Raw genomic sequence first — 21,767 nt, forward strand, 5'->3', positions numbered from 1 at the left:
ACTCTCACTCACTACCTTTACTCACTACCTTTACTCTCACTCACTACCTTTACTCGCTACCTTTACTCACTACCTTTACTCTCACTCGCTACCTTTACTCACTACCTTTACTCTCACTCACTACCTTTACTCACTACCTTTACTCTCACTCGCTACCTTTACTCACTACCTTTACTCACTACCTTTACTCTCACTCGCTACCTTTACTCACTACCTTTACTCACTACCTTTACTCTCACTCACTACCTTTACTCTCACTCACTACCTTTACTCTCACTACCTTTACTCACTACCTTTACTCTCACTCGCTACCTTTACTCTCACTCACTACCTTTACTCACTACCTTTACTCTCACTCACTACCTTTACTCACTACCTTTACTCTCACTCGCTACCTTTACTCACTACCTTTACTCACTACCTTTACTCTCACTCACTACCTTTACTCTCACTCACTACCTTTACTCACTACCTTTACTCTCACTCACTACCTTTACTCACTACCTTTACTCTCACTCACTACCTTTACTTTCACTCACTACCTTTACTCTCACTCACTACCTTTACTCACTACCTTTACTCTCACTCACTACCTTTACTCTCACTCACTACCTTTACTCACTACCTTTACTCTCACTCACTACCTTTACTCTCACTCACTACCTTTACTCACTACCTTTACTCTCACTCACTACCTTTACTCACTACCTTTACTCTCACTCACTACCTTTACTCTCACTCACTACCTTTACTCTCACTCACTACCTTTACTCACTACCTTTACTCTCACTCGCTACCTTTACTCACTACCTTTACTCACTACCTTTACTCTCACTCACTACCTTTACTCTCACTCACTACCTTTACTCACTACCTTTACTCTCACTCGCTACCTTTACTCACTACCTTTACTCTCACTCACTACCTTTACTCTCACTCACTACCTTTACTCTCACTCACTACCTTTACTCTCACTCACTACCTTTACTCACTACCTTTACTCTCACTCACTACCTTTACTTTCACTCACTACCTTTACTCACTACCTTTACTCTCACTCACTACCTTTACTCTCACTCACTACCTTTACTCACTACCTTTACTCTCACTCGCTACCTTTACTCACTACCTTTACTCTCACTCACTACCTTTACTCTCACTCACTACCTTTACTCACTACCTTTACTCTCACTCGCTACCTTTACTCACTACCTTTACTCACTACCTTTACTCTCACTCACTACCTTTACTCTCACTCACTACCTTTACTCTCACTACCTTTACTCTCACTACCTTTACTCACTACCTTTACTCTCACTCGCTACCTTTACTCTCACTCGCTACCTTTACTCTCACTACCTTTACTCTCACTACCTTTACTCTCACTCACTACCTTTACTCTCACTACCTTTACTCACTACCTTTACTCTCACTCACTACCTTTACTCTCACTCACTACCTTTACTCTCACTCGCTACCTTTACTCTCACTACCTTTACTCTCACTACCTTTACTTTCACTCACTACCTTTACTCTCACTACCTTTACTCGCTACCTTTACTCTCACTCACTACCTTTACTCTCACTACCTTTACTCTCACTACCTTTACTCACTACCTTTACTCTCACTCGCTACCTTTACTCTCACTACCTTTACTCTCACTACCTTTACTCTCACTCCCTTTACTCTCACTACCTTTACTCTCACTCACTACCTTTACTCTCACTACCTTTACTCACTACCTTTACTCTCACTCACTACCTTTACTCTCACTCGCTACCTTTACTCTCACTACCTTTACTCTCACTACCTTTACTCTCACTCACTACCTTTACTCTCACTACCTTTACTCGCTACCTTTACTCTCACTACCTTTACTCGCTACCTTTACTCTCACTACCTTTACTCACTACCTTTACTCTCACTCACTACCTTTACTCTCACTCGCTACCTTTACTCTCACTACCTTTACTCTCACTACCTTTACTCTCACTCACTACCTTTACTCTCACTACCTTTACTCTCACTACCTTTACTCTCACTCACTACCTTTACTCTCACTACCTTTACTCTCACTCACTACCTTTACTCTCACTCACTACCTTTACTCACTACCTTTACTCTCACTCACTACCTTTACTTTCACTCACTACCTTTACTCACTACCTTTACTCTCACTCACTACCTTTACTTTCACTCACTACCTTTACTCACTACCTTTACTCTCACTCACTACCTTTACTCACTACCTTTACTCTCACTCGCTACCTTTACGCACTACCTTTACTCTCACTCACTACCTTTACTCTCACTCACTACCTTTACTCTCACTCACTACCTTTACTCACTACCTTTACTCTCACTCACTACCTTTACTCACTACCTTTACTCTCACTCGCTACCTTTACTCACTACCTTTACTCACTACCTTTACTCTCACTCACTACCTTTACTCTCACTCACTACCTTTACTCTCACTACCTTTACTCACTACCTTTACTCTCACTCGCTACCTTTACTCTCACTCACTACCTTTACTCACTACCTTTACTCTCACTCGCTACCTTTACTCACTACCTTTACTCACTACCTTTACTCACTACCTTTACTCTCACTCACTACCTTTACTCACTACCTTTACTCTCACTCACTACCTTTACTCACTACCTTTACTCTCACTCACTACCTTTACTCTCACTCACTACTTTTACTCTCACTCACTACCTTTACTCTCACTACCTTTACTCTCACTACCTTTACTCACTACCTTTACTCTCACTCGCTACCTTTACTCTCACTCGCTACCTTTACTCTCACTCGCTACCTTTACTCTCACTCGCTACCTTTACTCTCACTCGCTACCTTTACTCTCACTACCTTTACTCTCACTCACTACCTTTACTCTCACTACCTTTACTCGCTACCTTTACTCTCACTACCTTTACTCTCACTACCTTTACTCTCACTACCTTTACTCTCACTCACTACCTTTACTCACTACCTTTACTCTCACTACCTTTACTCTCACTACCTTTACTCTCACTCACTACCTTTACTCACTACCTTTACTCACTACCTTTACTCACTACCTTTACTCTCACTACCTTTACTCACTACCTTTACTCTCACTACCTTTACTCTCACTACCTTTACTCTCACTCACTACCTTTACTCACTACCTTTACTCACTACCTTTACTCACTACCTTTACTCTCATTACCTTTACTCTCACTACCTTTACTCTCACTCACTACCTTTACTCACTACCTTTACTCTCACTACCTTTACTCTCACTCACTACCTTTACTCACTACCTTTACTCACTACCTTTACTCACTACCTTTACTCTCACTACCTTTACTCTCACTACCTTTACTCTCACTCACTACCTTTACTCACTACCTTTACTCACTACCTTTACTCTCACTACCTTTACTCACTACCTTTACTCACTACCTTTACTCTCACTACCTTTACTCTCACTCACTACCTTTACTCACTACCTTTACTCACTACCTTTACTCACTACCTTTACTCTCACTCACTACCTTTACTCACTACCTTTACTCACTACCTTTACTCACTACCTTTACTCACTACCTTTACTCACTACCTTTACATGCTTATTCCCTTTAGATATATATTATTATTATGAGTTATTATATTATTCAGCTTTCAGGAGCAAACTAACTGTCTGGTTCTGTATTAGTTCTGGTTCTGTATAAGTTCTGGTTCTGTATCATCTAAACTAACTGTCTGGTTCTGTATTAGTTCTGGTTCTGTATAAGTTCTGGTTCTGTATTAGTTCTGGTTCTGTATCATCTAAACTAACTGTCTGGTTCTGGTTCTGGTTCTGGTTCTGGTTCTGTGTGCAGCACTTTGAGAAGTGGCCCAAGCAGATGCCGATCGTTGCTCACGCTGAGAAGCAGACGGTGGCTGCCATCCTGATGGTGGCACAGCTGTACCAGCGGCCGGTCCACATCTGCCACGTGGCCAAGAAGGAGGAGGTAAAGTCCTGTTTATTAATGTTATTATTATTATTATTATTATTATTACTATTATTACTATTATTATTACTATTACTATTATTATTACTATTATTATTTTTATTACTATTATTACTATTATTATTACTATTACTATTATTATTTTTACTATTATTATTACTATTACTATTACTATTATTACTATTATTATTATTACTATTATTATTATTACTATTATTATTATTATTACTATTACTATTATTATTATTACTATTAGTATTATTATTATTACTATTATTATTTTTATTACTATTATTACTATTATTATTACTATTACTATTATTATTTTTACTATTATTATTACTATTACTATTACTATTATTACTATTATTATTATTACTATTATTATTATTATTACTATTACTATTACTATTATTACTATTATTATTATTACTATTATTATTATTACTATTATTATTATTATTACTATTACTATTATTATTACTATTATTATTACTATTATTATTACTATTACTATTATTACTATTACTATTATTATTATTATTATTACTATTATTGTTATTATTACTATTACTATTATTATTACTATTATTATTACTATTATTATTATTACTATTACTATTATTATTACTATTACTATTATTATTATTATTATTATTACTATTATTATTTTTATTACTATTATTACTATTATTATTATTACTATTATTATTATTACTATTATTATTACTACTATTACTATTATTATTACTATTATTACTATCATTATTACTATTACTATTATTATTATTAATATTATTATTATTATTATTATTACTACTACTATAGAAATCAAATGGTGCAGAGATTAACAGAAGAGTATGAGGGCCAGGCGTGAGGCGTGTTTATTTTGCCTCTGGAGAATAAAGTTGTTTTTTCATATTTCATATATAATTCGCTCCATTCAGACTCATTTATTTATGTTTTTTAGAGTTGTGTCTGAAGCCTCGGAGTCATTAGAAAATGTAATAAAGTAAAAGGCATTATTATTACCTCTATTATTAACGTTATTACCTCTATTAATAAACATATTACCTCTATTAATAAACGTATTACCTCTATTATTAACGTTATTACCTCTTTTATTAACGTTATTACCTCTATTATTAACGTTATTACCTCTATTATTAACGTTATTACCTCTATTATTAACGTTATTACCTCTTATTAACGTTATTACCTCTATTATTACCTCTATTATTAATGTTATTAACTCTTTTATTAACGTTATTACCTCTTTTATTAATGTTATTACCTCTATTAATAAACGTATTACCTCTGTTATTAAACTTATTACCTTTATTATTAATGTTATTACCTCTTTTATTAACGTTATTACCTCTTTTATTAACGTTATTACCTATATTATTAACGTTATTACCTCTTAACGTTATTACCTCTATTATTACCTCTATTATTAATGTTATTAACTCTTTTATTAACGTTATTACCTCTATTATTCAACTTATTACCTCTGTTATTAACGTTATTACCTCTTTTATTAACGTTATTACCTCTTTTATTAACGTTATTACCTCTGTTAATAAACGTATTACCTCTGTTATTCAACTTATTACCTCTGTTATTAACGTTATTACCTCTGTTATTAACGTTATTACCTCTGTTATTAACGTTATTACCTCTATTAATAAACGTATTACCTCTGTTATTAAACTTATTACCTCTGTTATTAACCTTCTTACCTCTTCTTTTTTTGTTCAGATCATGATCATTCGAGCAGCGAAGCAGAAGGGCATCCAGGTCACCTGTGAGGTGGCGCCCCATCACCTCTTCCTTTGTGAGGAAAACGTGGCGGAGATCGGCGACGGACGAGCGCAAGTGCGACCGATGCTGGGAACCAACGAGGACATGGAGGCTCTGTGGGAGAACATGGACATCATTGACTGCTTCGCCACAGACCACGGTCAGTAACCAGTCTGATGATTAATAATCACTTAATCACTGTTATTATTTTACTGGTGAACGTGCTCCATGTTATTATTTTACTGGTGAACGTGCTCCGTGTTATTATTTTACTGGTGAACGTGCTCTGTGTTGTTATTTTACTGGTGAACGTGCTCTGTGTTGTTATTTTACTGGTGAAGGTGCTCTGTGTTGTTATTTTACTGGTGAAGGTGCTCTGTGTTATTATTTTACTGGTGAACGTGCTCTGTGTTGTTATTTTACTAGTGAACGTGCTCTGTGTTATTTTACTGGTGAACGTGCTCTGTGTTGTTATTTTACTGGTGAAGGTGCTCTGTGTTGTTATTTTACTGGTGAAGGTGCTCTGTGTTGTTATTTTACTGGTGAACGTGCTCTGTGTTATTTTACTGGTGAACGTGCTCTGTGTTGTTATTTTACTGGTGAACGTGCTCTGTGTTGTTATTTTACTGGTGAAGGTGCTCTGTGTTGTTATTTTACTGGTGAAGGTGCTCTGTGTTGTTATTTTACTAGTGAACGTGCTCTGTGTTGTTATTTTACTGGTGAACGTGCTCTGTGTTGTTATTTTACTAGTGAACGTGCTCTGTGTTGTTATTTTACTGGTGAAGGTGCTCTGTGTTGTTATTTTACTGGTGAACGTGCTTTGTGTTGTTATTTTACTAGTGAACGTGCTCTGTGTTGTTATTTTACTAGTGAACGTGCTCTGTGTTGTTATTTTACTGGTGAACGTGCTCTGTGTTGTTATTTTACTAGTGAACGTGCTCTGTGTTGTTATTTTACTGGTGAACGTGCTCTGTGTTATTTTACTGGTGAAGGTGCTCTGTGTTATTATTTTACTGGTGAACGTGCTCTGTGTTGTTATTTTACTAGTGAACGTGCTCTGTGTTGTTATTTTACTGGTGAACGTGCTCTGTGTTGTTATTTTACTGGTGAAGGTGCTCTGTGTTGTTATTTTACTGGTGAAGGTGCTCTGTGTTGTTATTTTACTAGTGAACGTGCTCTGTGTTGTTATTTTACTGGTGAACGTGCTCTGTGTTGTTATTTTACTAGTGAACGTGCTCTGTGTTGTTATTTTACTGGTGAAGGTGCTCTGTGTTGTTATTTTACTGGTGAACGTGCTTTGTGTTGTTATTTTACTAGTGAACGTGCTCTGTGTTGTTATTTTACTAGTGAACGTGCTCTGTGTTGTTATTTTACTGGTGAACGTGCTCTGTGTTGTTATTTTACTAGTGAACGTGCTCTGTGTTGTTATTTTACTGGTGAACGTGCTCTGTGTTATTTTACTGGTGAAGGTGCTCTGTGTTATTATTTTACTGGTGAACGTGCTCTGTGTTGTTATTTTACTAGTGAACGTGCTCTGTGTTGTTATTTTACTGGTGAACGTGCTCTGTGTTGTTATTTTACTAGTGAACGTGCTCTGTGTTGTTATTTTACTGGTGAAGGTGCTCTGTGTTGTTATTTTACTGGTGAAGGTGCTCTGTTATTTTACTAGTGAACTTGCTCTGTGTTGTTATTTTACTGGTGAAGGTGCTCTGTGTTATTTTACTAGTGAACTTGCTCTGTGTTGTTATTTTACTGGTGAACGTGCTCTGTGTTATTTTACTGGTGAACGTGCTCTGTGTTATTTTACTAGTGAACGTGCTCTGTGTTATTTTACTGGTGAAGGTGCTCTGTGTTATTTTACTGGTGAACGTGCTCTGTGTTATTTTACTGGTGAAGGTGCTCCGTGTTATTTTACTGGTGAAGGTGCTCTGTGTTATTTTACTGGTGAACGTGCTCTGTGTTATTTTACTGGTGAAGGTGCTCTGTGTTATTTTACTGGTGAAGGTGCTCTGTGTTGTTATTTTACTGGTGAAGGTGCTCTGTGTTGTTATTTTACTGGTGAACGTGCTCTGTGTTATTATTTTACTAGTGAACGTGCTCTGTGTTATTTTACTGGTGAACGTGCTCTGTGTTATTTTACTGGTGAACGTGCTCTGTGTTATTTTACTGGTGAAGGTGCTCTGTGTTATTTTACTGGTGAAGGTGCTCTGTGTTGTTATTTTACTAGTGAACGTGCTCTGTGTTATTTTACTGGTGAACGTGCTCTGTGTTATTTTACTGGTGAAGGTGCTCTGTGTTATTTTACTGGTGAAGGTGCTCTGTGTTATTTTACTGGTGAAGGTGCTCTGTGTTGTTATTTTACTGGTGAAGGTGCTCTGTGTTGTTATTTTACTGGTGAAGGTGCTCTGTGTTGTTATTTTACTGGTGAAGGTGCTCTGTGTTGTTATTTTACTGGTGAAGGTGCTCTGTGTTATTTTACTAGTGAAGGTGCTCTGTGTTGTTATTTTACTGGTGAAGGTGCTCTGTGTTGTTATTTTACTGGTGAAGGTGCTCTGTGTTATTTTACTAGTGAACGTGCTCTGTGTTGTTATTTTACTGGTGAACTTGCTCTGTGTTGTTATTTTACTGGTGAACTTGCTCTGTGTTGTTATTTTACTGGTGAAGGTGCTCTGTGTTATTTTACTAGTGAACTTGCTCTGTGTTGTTATTTTACTAGTGAACGTGCTCTGTGTTGTTATTTTACTGGTGAAGGTGCTCTGTGTTATTTTACTGGTGAACGTGCTCTGTGTTGTTATTTTACTGGTGAAGGTGCTCTGTGTTGTTATTTTACTAGTGAACTTGCTCTGTGTTGTTATTTTACTGGTGAAGGTGCTCTGTGTTGTTATTTTACTGGTGAAGGTGCTCTGTGTTATTTTACTGGTGAACGTGCTCTGTGTTATTTTACTAGTGAAGGTGCTCTGTGTTGTTATTTTACTGGTGAAGGTGCTCTGTGTTGTTATTTTACTGGTGAAGGTGCTCTGTGTTATTTTACTAGTGAACTTGCTCTGTGTTGTTATTTTACTAGTGAACGTGCTCTGTGTTGTTATTTTACTGGTGAAGGTGCTCTGTGTTATTTTACTGGTGAACGTGCTCTGTGTTGTTATTTTACTGGTGAAGGTGCTCTGTGTTATTTTACTGGTGAAGGTGCTCTGTGTTATTTTACTGGTGAAGGTGCTCTGTGTTGTTATTTTACTGGTGAAGGTGCTCTGTGTTGTTATTTTACTGGTGAAGGTGCTCTGTGTTATTTTACTGGTGAACGTGCTCTGTGTTGTTATTTTACTGGTGAAGGTGCTCTGTGTTATTTTACTGGTGAAGGTGCTCTGTGTTGTTATTTTACTGGTGAAGGTGCTCTGTGTTATTTTACTGGTGAAGGTGCTCTGTGTTATTTTACTAGTGAAGGTGCTCTGTGTTATTTTACTGGTGAACGTGCTCTGTGTTATTTTACTGGTGAAGGTGCTCCGTGTTATTTTACTGGTGAAGGTGCTCTGTGTTGTTATTTTACTGGTGAAGGTGCTCTGTGTTGTTATTTTACTGGTGAAGGTGCTCTGTGTTGTTATTTTACTGGTGAACGTGCTCTGTGTTGTTATTTTACTGGTGAAGGTGCTCTGTGTTATTTTACTGGTGAAGGTGCTCTGTGTTATTTTACTGGTGAAGGTGCTCTGTGTTATTTTACTGGTGAACGTGCTCTGTGTTGTTATTTTACTGGTGAAGGTGCTCTGTGTTATTTTACTGGTGAAGGTGCTCTGTGTTATTTTACTGGTGAAGGTGCTCTGTGTTATTTTACTGGTGAACGTGCTCTGTGTTGTTATTTTACTGGTGAAGGTGCTCTGTGTTATTTTACTGGTGAAGGTGCTCTGTGTTGTTATTTTACTGGTGAAGGTGCTCTGTGTTATTTTACTGGTGAAGGTGCTCTGTGTTATTTTACTAGTGAAGGTGCTCTGTGTTATTTTACTGGTGAACGTGCTCTGTGTTATTTTACTGGTGAAGGTGCTCCGTGTTATTTTACTGGTGAAGGTGCTCTGTGTTGTTATTTTACTGGTGAAGGTGCTCTGTGTTGTTATTTTACTGGTGAACGTGCTCTGTGTTATTTTACTGGTGAACGTGCTCTGTGTTATTTTACTGGTGAAGGTGCTCTGTGTTGTTATTTTACTGGTGAAGGTGCTCTGTGTTGTTATTTTACTGGTGAAGGTGCTTTGTGTTGTTATTTTACTGGTGAAGGTGCTCCGTGTTATTTTACTGGTGAACGTGCTCTGTGTTATTTTACTGGTGAAGGTGCTCTGTGTTGTTATTTTACTGGTGAACGTGCGCTGTGTTATTATTTTATATGTATTTTATTTTATGCTCTGTGGTTTTAGCTCCCCACTCTGTAGAGGAAAAGAGCGGGGACCGTCCTCCTCCGGGTTACCCCGGCCTGGAAACGATGCTGCCGCTGCTGCTGACCGCCGTCAGTGATGGACGTCTTACTCTGGATGATATTATCAGGCGTCTCTATGACAACCCACGCAAGATCTTCAACCTGCCTGTCCAGGACAACACCTATGTGGAGGTACACACACACTGATGTTTCTATGTGCTGATCTGATTTTAAGGTCTACTTGTGTCTTGATTTTGGTGTTTTGTTCTGCATCGGATGCTAAAACCGACCAGGAATCTGACGGAACTTATTCATAGTTCTAACAACACCCCCTTTTTATTGTGTCTGAAGGAACGATCGTAGTTCTTAGAACGCCGTTTTACGAAGCACAACATAATGTAACTTAAACGAACATAAACAATAGCACATGCACAACAACAGCACTATGTAATGAGACATTGAACCGCTGAAACGCTCCCCAGAAAACCTAAACACAGAACTGTTCTCCGCCTTTTCATTTTGAAAGAGCAACGGCCAATGAGGAAACTCCAACAGTCGGCTGACCAATCCTGTAACTTCATCACTTAGTCAGTGACAGAGTTTTGCGTTTGTAGGGCTGGCCCTCTGCGGTCCAGCCAACAGCCCTTGAAGGTTGTTGGGGGGGCTACCCAGTGAACGGTTCCTCTCAGGGAGTCCCCAGAACTTCTCACTGTATTAATACTTGTGTATTATTAATTACTTAATCACTTGTCTGTGCCTTTCAGGTGGACTTGGAGCAGGAGTGGGTTATTCCTCAAGCCATGCAGTTCACTAAGTCAAAGTGGACTCCGTTCCAGGGTCTGAAGGTGAAGGGTAAAGTCCGCCGCGTGGTCCTACGAGGAGAGGTGGCCTACATCGACGGCCAGGTTGGTTGTATTAAACTACAGGTTTATGAATTATGGTGAACGTTTATCACTGGAGTGGACGTTTTTACTGTTTGCTGTCAAAGGTAACAAGATAAATTCACTTTAACGCCACTAATTTCTTTAATGTAAACTGGGGGAAAAAAGTTGTTAAACTTGTTTGGTGGATTATTTCTCTGTTGTTACAATGCTAATGGTCATTGTATTCTACATGGTTGGAAAGCCTGTTTATTTACCTTCACAATGATGTCCAACTTGTAAGGATCATGCATTTGTGGGATGAGCAGCACAGCTGATTATGTGGGTAGCGCCCAAGAACATTCTTCCAAAATGCTCTGCCGATGGTAAACAGTGTATTCTCCTGTTGGTGTTGACTCTTGTTTGGAGTTGTTTGGTGGATTGGATGATTGAACTCTCTATCAGTAACAAGGAACAAACAAGACATATTGATTGATTGAATCCACCGTCAGGAGCCTCAGTAGCGGTGGAAGATCCATACGCAGCCTCAACAGCCTGGCACCTCCTCCTCATGCTGGTCACCAACCTGGTCACACGTTGCTGTGGGATGGCGTTCCATTCCTCAACCAGGATTGGTTGCAGGTCAGCCAGCGTGGTTGTGTTGGTCACTCTAACACGTTCAGCACGCCCAAGCTGATCCTACAAGTGTTGAATTGGGTTGAGGTGTGGACTCTTGGCAGGCCGTTCCATTCTCTCTCCTCCCACATTGTGGAGGTAGTCTGTGATAACCCTGGCTCTGTGGGGGGGGGCGTTGTTTCTTGGAGGATGAAGTTAGGTCCCAGATTGTGGAGATATGGGATCACCACTGGCTGCAGGATCTCATCCTGATATCTCCCTGCATTGAGATGGCCTTCAGTGATGACAAGCCTTGTTTTACCAGTGCGGGAGATAGTCCCCCCCCCACACCATGACACTGACCCCACCAAAAGCTGTTACTCCATCGGTTCAACAATCAGCATAGCGTTCTCCACGTCGTCTCCATACTTTGACCCTGCCATCCAACTTTGGCAGACAGAACCTGGACTCATCACTGAACATGACATTCCCCCACATGTTCAGGTTCCATTTTCTGTGTTGGAGACACCAGCGCCAACGGGCCTGACGGTGAAGGGCAGTCACTGCAGGCTTCCTGGTAGCCTTATGAGAACACACTGTTTACCACTGGCAGAGCATTTTGTCTCTCTTTTTTTGTCTCTCAGGTGTTGGTCCCTCCAGGTTACAGTGAAGATGTAAAGCTGTAGTTGTGTCTGTCTCTGTCTCTCAGGTGTTGGTCCCTCCAGGTTACGGTGAAGATGTAAAGCTGTAGTTGTGTCTGTCTCTGTCTCTCAGGTGTTGGTCCCTCCAGGTTACGGTGAAGATGTAAAGCTGTAGTTGTGTCTGTCTCTGTCTCTCAGGTGTTGGTCCCTCCAGGTTACGGTGAAGATGTAAAGCTGTAGTTGTGTCTGTCTCTGTCTCTCAGGTGTTGGTCCCTCCAGGTTACGGTGAAGATGTAAAGCTGTAGTTGTGTCTGTCTCTGTCTCTCAGGTGTTGGTCCCTCCAGGTTACGGTGAAGATGTGAAGACGTGGCCGGCTGCTGTGATCCCTCCTCCTGAAGCTGTTAAAGAAAGTCCACAGGTATTCAAAATGGTTCAACTAGTAACAATACAAACTTCTACTCTAGTGGAGCACTTATCTATTCTATATCTATATATTGTTTCTTCTTCTTCTTATTATTATATGTGTGTCTTTACTGTCTTTCCTGTGGCTCAGACTCCAGAGCACCCGCGTCCTACTCCTCCCCGGGAAGGCCCGGTCCGAACCCGAGCACCCAGCCCCCGACGACTGCTGCCTCCTCGCATCCACCGCTCCTCCGATCCCGGACTAACACCAGGTACTAAAACTCCCATAATGCTCGGTGACCAGTAGTAGTAGTCCATACCAATCCTAGTGATATTTCACGGTTCTCGATACCACAGTAAGAAACTAAAGTAAAACAATCGATCTCGTACGTCAACATCCGCTCTTCTATTACTGTTGTCCTACTGGTTTCTGTTAGGAAGATCAACTCCTTCATCTCCTTCAAACGTCCCCTTCAAACGTCCCCTTCAAACGTCTCCTTCAAACGTCCCCTTCAAACGTCCCCTTCAAACGTCCCCTTCAAACGTCTCCTTCAAACGTCTCCTTCAAACGTCTCCTTCAAACGTCCCCTTCAAACGTCTCCTTCAAACGTCCCCTTCAAACGTCTCCTTCAAACGTCCCCTTCAAACGTCCCCTTCAAACGTCTCCTTCCAACGTCCCCTTCAAACGTCTCTTTCAAACGTCCCCTTCAAACGTCTCCTTCAAACGTCTCCTTCAAACGTCTCCTTCAAACGTCTCCTTCAAACGTCTCCTTCAAACGTCCCCTTCAAACGTCCCCTTCAAACGTCTCCTTCAAACGTCCCCTTCAAACGTCCCCTTCAAACGTCCCCTTCAAACGTCCCCTTCCAACGTCCCCTTCAAACGTCTCCTTCCAACGTCCCCTTCAAACGTCTCTTTCAAACGTCCCCTTCAAACGTCTCCTTCAAACGTCCCCTTCAAACGTCCCCTTCAAACGTCCCCTTCAAACGTCCCCTTCCAACGTCCCCTTCAAACGTCTCCTTCCAAGGTCCCCTTCAAACGTCTCTTTCAAACGTCCCCTTCAAACGTCTCCTTCAAACGTCCCCTTCAAACGTCTCCTTCAAACGTCCCCTTCAAACGTCTCCTTCAAACGTCCCCTTCAAACGTCCCCTTCAAACGTCCCCTTCAAACGTCCCCTTCAAACGTCCCCTTCAAACGTCCCCTTCCAACGTCCCCTTCAAACGTCTCTTTCAAACGTCCCCTTCAAACGTCCCCTTCAAACTACTGGATTTATTCAACTTTCTCACCTAAAACTTGAATAAGTTATTTATATATGTATATATATATAATTTATATTTATTAATTGTAGCTGTTCTGTATTAGACTGTAGTCCTGTATTAGACTGTAGTCCTGTATTAGTCTGTAGTCCCGTATTAGACTGTAGTCCCGTATTAGACTGTAGTCCCGTATTAGACTGTAGTCCCGTATTAGACTGTAGTCCCGTATTAGACTGTAGTCCTGTAGTCCCGTATTAGACTGTAGTCCTGTATTAGACTGTAGTCCTGTAGTCCCGTATTAGACTGTAGTCCCGTAGTCCCGTATTAGACTGTAGTCCTGTATTAGACTGTAGTCCTGGAGTCCCTGTAGTCCGTATTAGACTGTAGTCCCGTATTAGACTGTAGTCCTGTATTAGACTGTAGTCCCGTATTAGTCTGTAGTCCCGTATTAGGACTGTAGTCCCGTATTAGACTGTGAGGGAGGGAGGGAGGGAGGGAGGGAGGGAGGGAGGGAGAGAGAGAGGGAGGGAGGGAGGGAGAGAGAGAGAGAGAGAGAGAGAGAGAGAGAGAGAGAGAGAGAGAGAGAGAGAGAGAGGAGAGAGAGAGAGAGAGAGAGAGAGAGAGAGAGAGAGAGAGAGAGAGAAGAGAGAGAGAGAGAGAGAGAGAGAGAGAGAGAGAGAGAGAGAGAGAGAGAGAGAGAGAGAGAGAGAGAGAGAGAGAGAGAGAGAGAGAGAGAGAGAGAGAGAGAGAGAGAGAGAGAGAGAGAGAGAGAGAGAGACTAGCAGCTGTAATAGCTAATACAAGTAGGACTGATAACACAAAACCAATAGTGGTGGATGGAAAGAGTGATAATACAACTATCGGAAAGCCAGCACTGTCCAGCATCTCTCCTCAGTACGTCCATGTGTATTGGTGTGGGACGTCCCTGCGATCGATGCCCGTGCGTTGGTTCCTGCAGCATCAGCATGCTTGCTGGGAGCTCTTGATGTCTTTGGCAGTGATTGAGAAGTGTTATTCTCCAGGCTGCCACATTGTCACTAGGTGTTGGAAATCCCTCGTTAGCATTGGTAGTCCCTCGTACAGACGTAGTTAATTAGGGATGGTAGCAGTTGGTGTCAAGCAGGCACCGACGCGGCAGCAGATGCAGCCACAATACCGGAGACCACCAAGATCCAGGTGAAACCCTGCTCCAAGTGTACCCATGCTCCTGGTATAACCTCGCTCCCGGTATAACCTCGCTCCAGGTGTGACCCCGCTCCACGGTTAGCTGCGAGACAAGGAGGCACAAGGACTCCCGGGAAGGAATGAAGTTAGTAACAACATGGACATGGGACATGAGTATATACATAAGGAGAGGGGAGCTCAGTGGGTCATAGGAAGTTCCTTATGACAGTGTGTCATAGGAAGTCCCCCGGCAGTCTATGCCTATAGCAGCTTAAGTATAAGCGTTATCAAAGAGGAAAGTCTTTAGCCTACTCTTAAATGTAGAGACGGTGTCTGCCTCCCGGACTGAAACTGGGAGCTGGTTCCAGAGAAGAGGAGCTTGATAGCTGAAGGCTCTTGCTCCCATTCTACTTTTGGAGACTCTAGGAACCTCAAGTAACCCTGCATTCTGTGAGCGCAGTGCTCTAGTGGGGTAGTAGGGTACTATGAGCTCTTTAAGATATGATGGGGCCTGACCGTTTAGCGCTTTGTAGGTGAGGAGGACGACTTTAAAATCTATTCTGGATTTTACAGGCAGCCAGTGCAGAGAAGCTAATACAGGCGTAATATGATCTCTTTTTCTAGTTCTAGTCAGTACACGTGCTGCAGCATTCTGGATCAACTGGAGAGTCTTAAGAGACTTATTGGAGCAGCCTGATAATAAGGAGTTGCAGTAATCGAGTCTAGAGGTAACAGTTTTGAGACAGGATGTGCCTGATCTTCGCAATGTTACGTAGATGAAAGAAGGCAGTCCGTGAGGTTTGTTTTATGTGAGAGTTAAAGGACATATCCTGGTCGAAGACAACTCCCAGGTTCCTTACGGTGGTGCTGGAGGCCAGGGCAATGCCATCTAAAGTAACTATATCATTAGATAATTTGTTTCGGAGGTGCTCAGGGCCAAGTACAATAACTTCAGTTTTGTCTGAGTTTAACATCAGGAAATTGCAGGTCATCCAGGTTTTTATGTCCTTAAGGCATGCTTGAAGTTTAGTTAACTGGTTTGTTTCGTCTGGCTTGATTGATAGATATAATTGGGTATCATCTGCATAACAATGAAAGTTTATGGAGTGTTTTCTAATAACATTGCCTAAGGGAAGCATATATAAGGTAAATAGAATTGGTCCAAGTACAGAACCCTGTGGAACTCCGTGACTAACTTTGGCGTGCATGGAGGACTCATCGTTGACATGTACAAACTGAGATCGATCTGATAAATAGGACTTAAACCAACTTAGTGCAGTTCCTTTAATGCCAATTAAATGTTCCAGTCTTTGTAATAGGATGTCATGGTCAATGGTGTCGAAAGCAGCACTGAGATCTAGCAAGACAAGTACAGAGACAAGTCCTTTGTCCGATGCCATTAGAAGGTCATTTGTAATTTTCACTAGTGCTGTCTCTGTGCTATGGTGCACTCTAAATCCTGACTGATAATCCTCCAATAAATGGTTGTTCTGTAGAAAGTCACACAGCTGACTGGCAACTGCTTTCTCCAGTATTTCGGAGGTAAAGGGAAGGTTAGATATAGGTCTATAGTTGGCTAGGACCTCTGGATCAAGAGTGGGCTTTTTAAGAAGAGGTTTAATTACAGCTACTTTAAAGGACTGTGGTACATAGCCTGTTAGTAAAGACACATTGATCATATCCAGTAAAGAGGTGCTAACTAGAGGTAAAACTTCTTTAAGCAGTTTAGTTGGGATGGGGTCTAGGAGACAGGTAGATGATTTAGATGAGGAGATCAGTGAGGTTAATTTGTGGAGATCGATAGGAGAAAAGCAGTCTAAATATATATCAGGTTGTACAGCTGTTTCTAAGGTTCCTAAGTTTGAGGATAAATTGGTACCAGTTGACGGTAGGAGGTGATTAATTTAGTCTCTAATAGTTAGTATTTTATCATTAAAGAAACTCATGAAGTCACTACTACTGAGGGTTGTAGGAATACATGGCTCAATAGAGCTGTGACTTTCTGTCAGCCTGGCTACAGTGCTGAATAGAAACCTAGGGTTGTTCTTATTTTTCTCTATTAATGATGAGTAATGGGCTGCTCTGGCATCACAGAGAGCCTTCCTATATGTTTTAAGACTATCTTGCCAGACTAAATGAGATTCTTCCTGTTTGGTGGAACGCCATATCCTTTCCAGTTTCCTCGATGCTTGCTTTAATTTGCGTGTTTGAGGGTTATACCATGGAGCTGACTTCCTTTGTTTTACTAACTTCTTTTTTAAAGGGGCAACAGAATCAAGTGTGACTCGCAGTGAGTCTGTAGCACTATCTACAAGATGATCAATTTGGGTAGGGCTAAAGTTAACATACGAGTCCTCTGTTATATTGAGACATGGTATTGAATTTAATGCTGATGGAATCACTTCCTTAAATTTAGCTACAACACTATCGGATAGATATCTAGTGTACACACTTTTATCTGATGGTGTATAGTCTAGTAATAAGAATTCAAAAGTGATTAAATAATGGTCTGATAAAAGAGAGTTCTGTGGAAAAACAATTAAATGTTCAATTTCAACGCCATATGACATAACAAGGTCGAGGGTGTGGTTAAAGCGGTGAGTGGGTTTATGCACGTTCTGCGAGAAACCAATTGAATCTAATAAAGAGATAAACGCAGTACTGAGGCTATCATTATCAACGTCCACATGAATATTAAAATCACCTACTATAATGACTTTATCTGTTTTCAGGACTAGGCTTGATAGAAACTCTGAGAATTCAGATAGAAATTCAGAATATGGGCCTGGAGCGCGGTACACTATAACAAAGAGAATTGGCTGTAGTGTTTTCCAGGTTGGGTGTGAAAGACTAAGAACAAGGCTTTCAAATGAGTTATAATTTAGTTTAGTTTTAGGGTTTATTAATAGGCTTGAGTCGAAGATGGCTGCAACTCCACCTCCTCGGCCGGTGTCTCGAGGAATGTGAGTATTAATATGACTCGGGGGAGTGGATTCGTTTAGGCTGACATATTCTTCATGACACAGCCAGGTTTCGGTAAGACAAAATAAATCAATGTGATTATCTGATATTAAATCATTTACTAGTAGAGCTTTAGATGACAGAGATCTGATATTTAACAGTCCACATTTAATTCTCCTGTTTTGTTGCTTTATTGCAGTGCTAGTGTTAGATTTTATTAGATTATTATGTTTAGCTCCTCTTCTGTTTACTTTTGATTTAATTAATTTAGGTGGGGCAGACACAGTCTCAGTTAGGTTTGGGGTTAAGCTATGGGTGGGTAACTGCTCTAATGGAAGCGCAGAGAAGTGTGTAAGACTACAGCTCTGCGTCCTGGAATGACCTCTGGTTTGTCATGGAAGGACCTCTGGTTTGTCCTGGAATGACCTCTGGTTTGTCATGGAAGGACCTCTGGTTTGTCATGGAATGACCTCTGGTTTGTCCTGGAATGACCTCTGGTTTGTCATGGATTTGTTCCACCAACAATCTTGGTCAGATTTCTGGATAAGAGAGCCGCACCATCCAAAGTAGGATGAATGCCGTCTCTCCTAATCAGACCAGGAATTCCCCAGAAAGGGTTCCAATTGTCAATGAAGCCCACATGGTTTGCTGGACACCACCACGACAGCCAGCTGTGGAATGACTTCATGCGGCTATACATGTCGTCACTGGTCAAATTGGGGAGGGGACCAGAGAAAACTACGGAGTCCGACATTGTTTTTGCGTATGCACACACCGATTGGACATTAACTTTAGTGACCTCCGATCGACGTAACCGGGTGTCATTACCGCCGACGTGAATAACAATCTTACTGTATTTACGTTTATCCTTAGCCAGCAGTTTCAAAACGGATTCAATGTCGCCCGCTCTGGCCCCCGGGATGCAGTTAACTATGGCAGCTGGCTTCGCTAACTTCACGTTCCGCAAAATGGAGCTGCCGATAACCAGAGTTGGTTTCTCAGCGGGTGTGTCGCTGAGTGAGGAATATCTGTTAGAAACGTGAAGCGGTTGGTGGTTAACCGTGGGCTTCAGCTTACGACTATGCGTATTAGACTGTAGTCCCGTATTAGACTGTAGTCCTGTATTAGACTGTAGTCCTGTATTAGACTGTAGTCCTGTAGTCCCGTATTAGACTGTAGTCCTGTAGTCCCGTATTAGACTGTAGTCCCGTATTAGACTGTAGTCCTGTATTAGACTGTAGTCCTGTAGTCCCGTATTAGACTGTAGTCCTGTAGTCCCGTATTAGACTGTAGTCCCGTATTAGACTGTAGTCCTGTATTTAACAGAGTGCTGCATTGTGTCACTATGCCGTCCACAGAGATGGTCATGCTCCCACCTGCCGGCGCCGGTGACGGCTACAGCCACCCTCCTCCTCTGTCCAGGCTGCTGTCCCCTCAGTCAGGACCAGGACCGCTACCTGCTGGACAGTTGTCCCACTTCCAGACCTCGCCACTGCTGCACCCGCTGGTGGGCCAGCACATCCTGTCTGTGAGGCAGTTCAGCAAAGAGCAGGTACACCTCACTGATAATACTGTTAATAGAGCAGGTACACCACCCTGATAATACTGTTAATAGAGCAGGTACACCTCACTGATAATACTGTTAATAGAGCAGGTACACCTCAATGATAATACTGTTAATAGAGCAGGTACACCTCACTGATAATACTGTTAATAGAGCAGGTACACCTCAATGATAATACTGTTAATAGAGCAGGTACACCTCAATGATAATACTGTTAATAGAGCAGGTACACCTCACTGATAATACTGTTAATAGAGCAGGTATACCTCAATGATAATACTGTTAATAGAGCAGGTACACCTCACTGATGATACTGTTAATAGAGCAGGTACACCTCACTGATAATACTGTTAATAGAGCAGGTACACCTCAATGATAATACTGTTAATAGAGCAGGTACACCTCAATGATAATACTGTTAATAGAGCAGGTACACCTCACTGATAATACTGTTAATAGAGCAGGTACACCTCAATGATAATACTGTTAATAGAGCAGGTACACCTCAATGATAATACTGTTAATAGAGCAGGTACACCTCAATGATAATACTGTTAATAGAGCAGGTACACCTCAATGATAATACTGTTAATAGAGCAGGTACACATCACTGATAATACTGTTAATAGAGCAGGTACACCACCCTGATAATACTGTTAATAGAGCAGGTACACCACCCTGATAATACTGTTAATAGAGCAGGTACACCACCCTGATAATACTGTTAATAGAGCAGGTACACCACGTTGATAATACTGTTAATAGAGCAGGTACACATCACTGATAATACTGTTAATAGAGCAGGTACACCACCCTGATAATACTGTTAATAGAGCAGGTACACCACCCTGATAATACTGTTAATAGAGCAGGTACACCACCCTGATAATACTGTTAATAGAGCAGGTACACCACGTTGATAATACTGTTAATAGAGCAGGTACACCTCAATGATAATACTGTTAATAGAGCAGGTACATATCACTGATAATACTGTTAATAGAGCAGGTACACCACGCTGATAATACTGTTAATAGAGCAGGTACACCTCAATGATAATACTGTTAATAGAGCAGGTACACCTCACTGATAATACTGTTAATAGAGCAGGTACACCTCAATGATAATACTGTTAATAGAGCAGGTACACATCACTGATAATACTGTTAATAGAGCAGGTACACCACCCTGATAATACTGTTAATAGAGCAGGTACACCACCCTGATAATACTGTTAATAGAGCAGGTACACCACCCTGATAATACTGTTAATAGAGCAGGTACACCACGCTGATAATACTGTTAATAGAGCAGGTACACCACGCTGATAATACTGTTAATAGAGCAGGTACACCACCCTGATAATACTGTTAATAGAGCAGGTACACCACGCTGATAATACTGTTAATAGAGCAGGTACACCTCACTGATAATACTGTTAATAGAGCAGGTACACCACGCTGATAATACTGTTAATAGAGCAGGTACACCTCCCTGATAATACTGTTAATAGAGCAGGTACACCACGCTGATAATACTGTTAATAGAGCAGGTACACCACCCTGATAATACTGTTAATAGAGCAGGTACACCACGCTGATAATACTGTTAATAGAGCAGGTACACCACGCTGATAATACTGTTAATAGAGCAGGTACACCTCACTGATAATACTGTTAATAGAGCAGGTACACCACCCTGATAATACTGTTAATAGAGCAGGTACACCACCCTGATAATACTGTTAATAGAGCAGGTACACATCACTGATAATACTGTTAATATACTGTTACTGTTTTTGTTTGTTTCAGATCTCACATCTTTTTAATGTTGCTCACACTCTACGATTAATGGTCCAGAAGGAACGCAGCCTGGACCTGCTGAAGGTATGAACACATGAACACATGAACACATGAACAAATGAACACATGAACACATGATCACATGAACACATGATCACATGATCACGTGAACACATGAACAAATGAACACATGAACACATGAACAAATGATCACATGAGCACATGAACAAATGATCACATGAACAAATGATCACATGAACAAATGATCACATGAACACATATTTATATATAGTGATTTAT

General features: G+C 40.8%; 1 protein-coding gene across 1 annotated transcript in view; it reads left to right on the forward strand.

Annotated features, from left to right (window-relative positions):
• The window catches only part of cad (carbamoyl-phosphate synthetase 2, aspartate transcarbamylase, and dihydroorotase), an 83,141-nt gene that overhangs the window by 52,605 nt on the left and 8,769 nt on the right, over positions 1–21,767 (forward strand). Inside the window, exons 31-38 of the mRNA XM_074614685.1 lie at positions 3,877–4,008; positions 5,770–5,971; positions 10,206–10,396; positions 10,969–11,109; positions 12,649–12,738; positions 12,874–12,994; positions 19,460–19,653; positions 21,477–21,551. Of these exons, the coding sequence (XP_074470786.1) occupies positions 3,877–4,008; positions 5,770–5,971; positions 10,206–10,396; positions 10,969–11,109; positions 12,649–12,738; positions 12,874–12,994; positions 19,460–19,653; positions 21,477–21,551 (1,146 nt within the window). The remainder of the gene's footprint in view (positions 1–3,876; positions 4,009–5,769; positions 5,972–10,205; positions 10,397–10,968; positions 11,110–12,648; positions 12,739–12,873; positions 12,995–19,459; positions 19,654–21,476; positions 21,552–21,767) is intronic.

Source organism: Sebastes fasciatus, chromosome 18 (assembly GCF_043250625.1).
Source record: "Sebastes fasciatus isolate fSebFas1 chromosome 18, fSebFas1.pri, whole genome shotgun sequence".
Taxonomy (NCBI): domain Eukaryota; kingdom Metazoa; phylum Chordata; class Actinopteri; order Perciformes; family Sebastidae; genus Sebastes; species Sebastes fasciatus.